Raw genomic sequence first — 8,905 nt, forward strand, 5'->3', positions numbered from 1 at the left:
AGGCAGCAATTTTAAGATTAATAAAAAATTTATTGCAGCTTCACAAGCAATTTTTCTATGAACACATTACAGAAAAGAAATCATGCAAGCTCAAGTGGGAGGAATTGAGAGGTTGTCATTGGGCTGGGTGACTTGTTAGGAGGCAAAGACATATTTTAGGCAAAAGTGATATCCTGGATTATGTACATGAGAATTTTAATGCCAGCAGAGTTGAGGCCTTGTACCCCTTTCAAGAGGACACTTTACTTAAGTGCCTCCTTGCAGGTTTATGCATAACTTTTCCTGCAAAAGTTTTAGTATTGTGCTTGCTTTCTTTATCACCTCTGTGGGTTTTTTTTTCACAAGCTATAGAATGGTGGAAAACCCAATTATACTATTTTTTCTACTCCAGATCTAACCAGAGTACACTAATGAAAAGCTCCATCATGTCTGGCTCATTCAGTATCATGTGTGAATTCTTTAAGAGTTTTATTTTGAATGCTTTAAGGGGTTCTTTTTGGGATGTGTTTGATTTCCATTCCATGTCACACAGTAGTGATTGAGAAAACATCTCCTCCTCTGCCTGTTGAAGTTGCTCCTGAAGTCTCTACTTCGAGTGCAAGTCAAGTAATTGCACCTACTCAAGTTACAGGTATTGTACTTCCTTTTTAAAACTAAAATAAATTAAGAAATGACTGTGAGTTCCTGACACAATAAATTGTTCCATGATACTTCTGAATTATAATAGCAAAGAGAATGTAGCTGTAAAACAGAAAGGATTACTCTGGGGAGAGATAGAAAGTACAGAGCAGCACAGCAATGAGTGTACTCTCAACAGTGCAAGGACTGGGCCCTCATAGGATGTACCTGCCATTTTTGTGCCCTCAAATAAATGATAGAAGGGAAAAATAATAATTCCACTTCAGATTTACATGATCTGCAATCAAAATGGAACTGAAAACTTCTTGGATAGAAGTCAGGTCTTTAGCCAATTTGCACATGTGTTCATGAAGTATACATAATCATGTTCTTTGAGGCATGTAGACTTTGTGAGAACATTACAATGTCACTTTGGCTTGTCTCTCAAATAACACAGGCTTTGAACTAATTGCAATATCCAGGTAAATACTTTAAGATGCAGTATTATATATGGTATAGATATCTAGGCCTACCACAAGGTTTCATAACTTGCATTCACAGGGAGAAATTGCACATATTTTAATTGAAGTTTAACTCTTCAAAGATGGCTTTCCTTCATGCAGGAATGGATTTTTGAGTTGCACGCATCACACACCAACTCTAAGTCACCCAGTTCTTTGAAGTATGATTCTGTCTGCAATTAAATCCTGAATCTACTGTAAGAGTAGAGAAAGTATCTGCTCCTGTAAGAATGCAGCTGCCTCCTTTAGTTAACCTATAATTCCAGTCAGTCAATCTCATCTGAAAGTTCTAGTAGTGATTATCAAACCAGAATAAGGAAGACAGCTCTGGTGTGACCGTGCTCCTTTGGCCAGCCGGCTCCCTGCTTCCTTAAGGGAAGAGGAAGTTACCCTGCTGAGAACTCACATCAGCACATCAGTTAGTTAAAATATGGCAGTTTTCCATGTTCTGCTGGTTTTTCTTTCCTCAGGAAAAGTAGCAGAACTAGAAGTTGCTGTGTGCTATAAACAAATCAATCTGTTACTCAGTTACAGTTCCAACTGTTGTTTAGATACTTAAGAGACAGAAAAATAAAAGTGAAGAATGCAGTTAGAGCTAAGAAGTTTTGAGTGTGTTAGTTCTGTACTTTAAGATGTAGTTAAATTTAACCTATTTCTAAGTAGGATCCTATTTCTGAATAAATGATTCTCCTTTACAGATAACTTCTTTTTCAGGAATTAAAATTTCATGGTGCTGTATATCCTTAGCTTAAACTGCAACTAAACACAGTCATTAGTTCATTAGTATTCTTTTGCAGTAGCACATGTACTTCAAGAATTTCTAAAACTGCTATAGGGTTTTAGCATCTGATGAATCTCTTTATCTTAAAAAATACATCCAAGCCGTTAACAGACGAGTGTTCTCTAAAAATAATCTGAAACCCACTACAGTTATTTTCTTAACCTTTGCTAAGTTTAAATCATGTAATTATGTATTTTATATTGTCTTTTTTTTAATGTACCCATATATAAATCTTGTCTGGGACATAGAGTATGGTTTCTAGATTCTTCTAGGTAAGGTATCCATCACGGAAACTCAGGACTTAAAAACTTGATTCACAGTTGATTTCAGGCCTAAATTTCTACTTGGATTACAGAATATTCTGCACTTACTGAATTATGTGGGAGAGTTTAATGTTAAATTTTTGTTTGTTTGCTTAGAAATCAATGAATGTACAGTTAATCCTGATATCTGTGGAGCCGGACACTGTGTTAATTTGCCTGTGGGATACACTTGCATCTGCTACGAGGGGTACAAACTTAACGATCAGCAGACAAAGTGCTCTGGTATGAATGGATGCTTTCAAAAATCTGAAATAACCATGCTATGAAATGCTTGAAATGTAAAGTCTGGTCAGGGGAAATATGCTACAGAGCAGTCAGGAGTTGCTTCCTTTACTGAATGTTTCCAGACTACACAGAAACTAGGTTTTGTATGTCAAATAAAACTTGCCAGCTAGTCTCTGATTATAGCGTTTCTGCCACTCGGAACTGAACATGAATTTAATTGAACGAAACCCTTTCCCATTGTGAGATGAAAGAAAAGTTGATTAGGCAGACCATCTCTTCTCAGCTTTTGTATCAGGTATCTAAACACCATCAGACTGCCAGGAAGAAATACGCTTCTGTTTGGATAAAGAATGATTGAATTTGTGCCTGTTTCTCAGAATGATTTACCCAGCTACCAGCTTTGCAGCTGGACTAAATCCAGTCATTTTGTTAGGGCTTTCCTTTCAACCTTCTGCTGAAAAGAGAAAGTGTATCATAAACATCCCAGAAGCACATTAGGAGATATGCAAAGTGAGGTCTTCATACCCTTCTAAGCTAGTAAATTCTGAAACAGAGTGCTCTGATGAATATGAGGCAGAGTCCAGACTGGCTTTACGTGAGCTGTTTCAGATTTGAAAGCAGCGATATTGGTATCTTTCCTTCATTCAGAGTATGCTGGTTCCTCAGTAACTTGGATCAGAAAGAGTTTATTATGTCATGCTGCCAGATTATGTACTACCAACTTTTCATGCTACTAAAAGTTCAATAACTTCATGCTGATACACATGCTATTGTGTACAACTACAATATTTAAAAAATAATTTACACAGCCAAATAGCAGCTGAAAATCCTTCCAATCCATCCAAATTGTGTTAACGTCCCATGCTTGCAGCTTGTGCTCAGCTACACTGCTCATTCAGTGTAGTGATTTGAATAGTAATCATGTCGCATTCTTCAGGCCAGTGAAATATTCTTATAGACTAAGCCAATAAGAGTGGTTTTTTCCAACCAAAACTATTTAATGCATTTTTATTTTTATTTTAATTTTTTTCAGCTCTTAGAGAAAGGAAAGCAGATTTTTTTGAATAGTTTAAATAATTACAAGATCAGTCTTTTCAAAAGCAGGGCATAGAATGAAAAAAGAAGAATCACAACTAAACATGTTATTCTATAGTCTTGTGTGTTTTTATTTCTTTTATAGATATTAATGAGTGTACTCAGGCACCCCACCTCTGTTCCCTTGGACGCTGTGAAAATACAGAAGGAAGTTTCCTATGTATTTGCCAAGCTGGATTCATGGCCAGTGAAGATGGAACTGACTGCGTTGGTAATTACTGGTCTCCTTTACAGAAAATAAAAAGACAAAAATGAATCAAGAAGCTTATCTGAAACCCCCCAAAGTCCCCTTTTCAGCTTTTTTTCTCAGTGTCATTGGTACTGGACTTATGTCTAGAAGTGTTTTCAACTGCTCTCACCAGGTATTGTGGTGAGGAAAACATTTGAGTAGCTTCTACTATTTTTCAAAATGATTATTTATTGAAAAACAAGAATTTACTCAGTATCATGCTTGTTTAGGAAAAATACCACTTTGTAAAAGCACCTGCTGTGGTAGAAAATACAAATATTCAAAATCATTTCAATCATTGGCAGCTGTAACAAACCATATGTTTAAACGTAACTGCAAACAGCCGTGAACATTGCAGAGCAACATGACCAGTGTGCATTAGCTATGATCATCCTCAGGTTAGCGCTGCCTTGGGCACAGTGTACGCACAGTGACACGCGTTGTGTTTGCAGCCACGGGGCTGCTCACTGGCTGCCTTCCTACAGCCATGTTGTTTCTAGATCTCTTTCTCTCTGCAATTACAAGCAGTGAGGTAAAGATGGAACTGTTCAGGAAGAACAGCTCTAGGACTGTGGTCTGCAAACAGCTCCAAAAATCCAGAGTTATTTACGTATACTTAAGACAGTTTAAAGGAGATGCAAGTATTCAGTAATTCCCTGGTGAAGCAAAGTTTCTCTTCTCTTTTACATCTGCAGATTTTGATGAATGTGCAAGACCTCATACTTGTGGGGAAGGCTATTGTATAAATACAGTTGGCTCATACAGATGTGAATATTGTGATAGTGGATACCAAATGAACAGGAGAGGTGAATGTGAAGGTAGGTTTGGACTAATAATACAGTAGCAGTTGCCAAGCCAAACAACTGCAACAGGATGAGCCATTTGTTCACATTGACTGCTGTTCCCGATCTCAATAGAAAACTTTACATCTATGGGTTTAGTTTTGAAGAAATCTGGCCATTAGATGGAAATATTAAAATAACACAGATTATTTTTTTTTTCATGTTTAATTTAAATGTTTTCTACCTGGTATATTTCTTTTAATTCATTTCAATCTCCATTTGCTATTTGATTTCAAATGGAATGTCTTGGCACAGTGGTTTTATATGTATTTTTGTTTGTAGTTCCCTTTCTCCATCTAACTCTGTCCTTATTTCCATGGGTTATTTGTCTAGCTTAATCTTTCGGCTGGATTTATCTGACAGCTACTTTCTCCATTTAATTTGCCTTTAGATCATTTAATTTCCACCCCTCCCCAGACACCAGCTGAAAATGGCAGAATGTTCAAAAGGACATTGCTTGTTTTATCTACAGAATGTCCTGGATGATGAAGTGAAGTTACCGTTTACTTATTTCACAAAGAACAGTGACAAATTTTAGCACTGTTTGGAACAATTAACCTTGTCCACAGTTCAAGGGAGGCTTAGCACTGCAGCTTTGAGCTGTAAAGGGAGAATTCTCAGAAGGCGAAGTCTTAAACAAGAAACCTTTTTGAGTACTCTCCAATCTTTTCAGTTATTTGATGCCTGGAACCACAATGCAGTTCCTATCATTTAGATTTAAGATGCTGCAAAGGTCTTCCCCTGCTATGGACAGAACTATCTTGGGATCACTATTTTAACGGGTCCTGCCATGAAACCTCTTAACTTCATGGTTAGTCCTTCCCTGCATACTTTACCAAGTTTCTTCTGTTTCAGGGAAAAGGAAAAAAAAAGCTGTCTTTGATCCTATCATATAAAAGGCAGCAAATGAAAAGTGGGCTTTTTTAAATTTGGAAATGTATACTAGCAGGTATTTCATGTTCCAGGAAATCCTAGGACATCTGACCTTCAAAACCTCACATTATTTTTCAGCATGATATTTTTGCCTTTTTTGCTGTTCTTTTTTCGTCTTTCATATTTAACTTGAATTGTGAACTAAAAACCACAAGCAGCCATTTCATTTTAAACATAGTTTTGTTCATGCTTAGTCTAAGTTATTTAGGACAGAATAAAATTGCTAACATGTTAGGTTGCCTAGCAAATAAGCAACTTAAAGCTGCTGTGGATATATTTGCTGCTCTGAGCATTGCTAAAAGATTCCGCTTTCTCTTCAGACCTTTTGTTTTTTAGATAAACGTTTCACACGCTCCGCTTTTACAATTACTTTTTCCAAATCTTCTCTGTCAGTAGAGAATCTGTGATTAAAATATGCTAGAAATCAGAATATCACAGTGCATCGAGTTTCTTATTAGCTTGTATTTTAAGTAGTGTGGTCATAGTCCCCTGTCATTTAATTTAACATTAACATTAAAACTAATGTTTAATTTCTGAAACTAAATTCTTTGATGAAAGTTATTTAAGGTTGTTTAAGGGAAAAACCATCCTGACACTAAATCCGTCAAACCAAGGAAATGACACATTTGGGGAGTCATTTCACTGTGTCATTACACCTACACGTTATAGTCACTTACTGACAGATTCCAGATTCCGCAAGCAACTTCTGCCTCCTCCACACTTCAAAAACAAAGGCAAGAATCCTCCAAGCTGCACACAATACACACAGATCACTTACGCTTCCTAATCCCATCTTCATTCTGCCTTCAAGCTATACTGACACAAGCTCTGTTGTGGGCCTAGCCTGGGAAACGTAAAGAGTGTGTATATGTTGTTGTTGCACAGTCTGTTGTTTTTGTAGAACAGTGTTACAGGCACCGTTGAACATCGTTGCATGCAATTAAATTTTCCTATAAAATCTTGTGAGTTCTTTAAGCTTTGCAGCATTTAGACTTTATTTTGACTGAAATTTCTGTACCAGATATATCATTCGTATTGTGTGTTTTGAGGGCAGGTACAGTCCAGGTAGTCCTGAGAACAGGTTTCATCCAAAGTGGATTTTCTTTAATTAAAAAAATAAATAAATCAATCTCACAGCAGTTCCACTGAGAAATGCTTGCAGTCTGCATTGTAGTGGCTGAAAAGGCCTGTTGCTGGTTTTATGAGAAAGTATTCTCAGCTGAACAATCATGATTCTATCAAAAATTGTGATTTGCCCACATCCAGTGAGTTGTTTGGAGCTGGATGTCCAATTCTCTGAAGGTTGGAGTACTGCTAGTTAAATTACAAGTGTTGGAGGCTACTTCCCTGCCTCCCTGCTATCTGTTCTGGAGTAGTAGTCCTTAATTGCAGAAGGCACAACTGCTTGAGGCTTGAGGCAGGGTTGGGACAGGAGCTTAGGAAGATGGGTTTACAAGTGACTGGCAATTTCATTAGTCTGTGTACTGCATTTCCTACCAAGCATTTGGTAGGAAAGATAATTATTACGTGATTAAGGACCATATTATAAAATTATACTCAGGACTGGAATGAGGCTGCCCAAGCTATTTTAATTCCATCATCTTCTGATCGTTGGTCGTTTGGCAGCTACTTGTCTTTGAAAATAATTTTTGTATGCAGTCTCCTTTAGATTGCATATATTGCATTTATTGTGGGTTTGTTTGGGGCAGGATAAGAAATTTTTGGTAAATGCTCAGAGCCTGGACATAAGATCCATCAGTATTTCAGGACCTATCTCTTGTTTTGTCCTGGATAAACTAGGACCTCTCCTAATTCAACAGTTCCCTTTATCACCCTAAACATGGCCAGCCTTAGTGTTGTGTTGCTTGTGCCTTCTTTCAGACATAATTAACTCTCTATTCCCTCGAAACATCTTTGATTACCATTCACACAATTAAATTTGTAGTCCACATAATAATTACATGCAACATAACTCTAGGACTCTGAAGAATACCGAATTTCTCTTTGCTTTGAGCAGCCAGAAGTACAACTTTTTTGTTGTTGCAACGTGCTTCCAAAGTCTCTTGAGACTGACTATAAGAAGAACCTCAGGACACTCCAATATGGTAAAGGGGTGACGTAAGCAAGGTTATTCTTAATTATCTAAGACTGAAATCCAATCTGTATGTTATGGAGGGCCTACCAAAGAATCACAGTGTAACAGAAAATTCAGATTCAGTTGCATGTACTATGTATGACCTGATTTATTTCTCAGAGACGTCCCTTCATTGGTACTGATCTTCACAGATCACTGTGAGAACCTGTGCTTTCCAGGATCTCGAACAGATAGAAGTATACGACTCTAAATGTATCAGTACAACATGAGCACAGTCAGAATAAACAAATTAGTTTATTGTTCAGTGTTCTGTTACAGCTTTGACCTGTATTTCCTATTATCTTCTCTTTTGAAGACATTGATGAATGCCTGACTCCAACTACTTGTCCAGATGCACAGTGCATTAATGCTCCTGGCTCTTACCAGTGCATTCCTTGCAGAGTGGGATTCAGAGGCTGGAATGGGCAATGCCATGGTATGTTCAGTACTCTTTGTATCTCCAGTTATAGTTCTTGTTTTAAGATGCTATATTTCCTATTTCACTAATGTTACAACTGGATGACACCACTGTGCCCTGGGTCCCCATTTCATCGATAATAACTGAAAAGATGAGATTTTTTTAAATTACTTTGTTCTTAGACACAGTATACATGAAGAAATTGGTTTACTGTAGATAAATGAACGTTGAATCTAGACTGCAAACAATACAATCATAATTACAAATCAAAACTCTTGAAATAGAAAATATGGAACTGAAAGGGATGTATTATCAGTGAAATGGTAGTAGGCCATTGCTTGAAGGTATTAGCAAATGGAAAAAACATGAATGCGAATATATGGAATAGCTCTGGAAGATGGGCACCTACGGTGCTTCAGCCACAAATGGGCTTTTGTTTTGTGGAACACAACTAGAGCCAAATTGCAGTGAAGTACCTGAAGAATGTATGGTGTGGCTGTCCCAGCCTTGCCAGTTTTGCTGTACAGGTTCTAAAGAAGGCAGATTGTAGCAAATTATTTGTCTGAACTTATCTGCCTGTCACAATTTATCAGCATGTTATAGTTGAATTATTTGGTCTTGGCATTTGACTTACTGTCAAGGAATGAATGTCCAGGTAATTTCATGGATTTTAATGGAGTTAGAGCAAGCTAGAAATGTTTACCACAAACTGATGTGGTTCACTTAGCACACATTACTCCACGTTCATCTTTGGTTTGTTCCTTCCCACCTATCCAGATTCCTGCT

General features: G+C 37.3%; 1 protein-coding gene across 1 annotated transcript in view; it reads left to right on the plus strand.

Annotated features, from left to right (window-relative positions):
• The window catches only part of LTBP1 (latent transforming growth factor beta binding protein 1), a gene marked incomplete at its 3' end in the record, with an annotated part of 105,829 nt that overhangs the window by 63,929 nt on the left and 32,995 nt on the right, over window positions 1–8,905 (plus strand). Inside the window, exons 11-15 of the mRNA XM_010009747.1 lie at window positions 533–631; window positions 2,340–2,465; window positions 3,649–3,774; window positions 4,488–4,610; window positions 8,018–8,137. Coding sequence (XP_010008049.1) covers window positions 533–631; window positions 2,340–2,465; window positions 3,649–3,774; window positions 4,488–4,610; window positions 8,018–8,137 — 594 coding nt within the window. The remainder of the gene's footprint in view (window positions 1–532; window positions 632–2,339; window positions 2,466–3,648; window positions 3,775–4,487; window positions 4,611–8,017; window positions 8,138–8,905) is intronic.

The sequence above is a fragment of the Nestor notabilis genome, unplaced genomic scaffold (genome assembly GCF_000696875.1).
Source record: "Nestor notabilis isolate BGI_N333 unplaced genomic scaffold, ASM69687v1 scaffold762, whole genome shotgun sequence".
Taxonomy (NCBI): Eukaryota; Metazoa; Chordata; class Aves; order Psittaciformes; family Psittacidae; genus Nestor; species Nestor notabilis.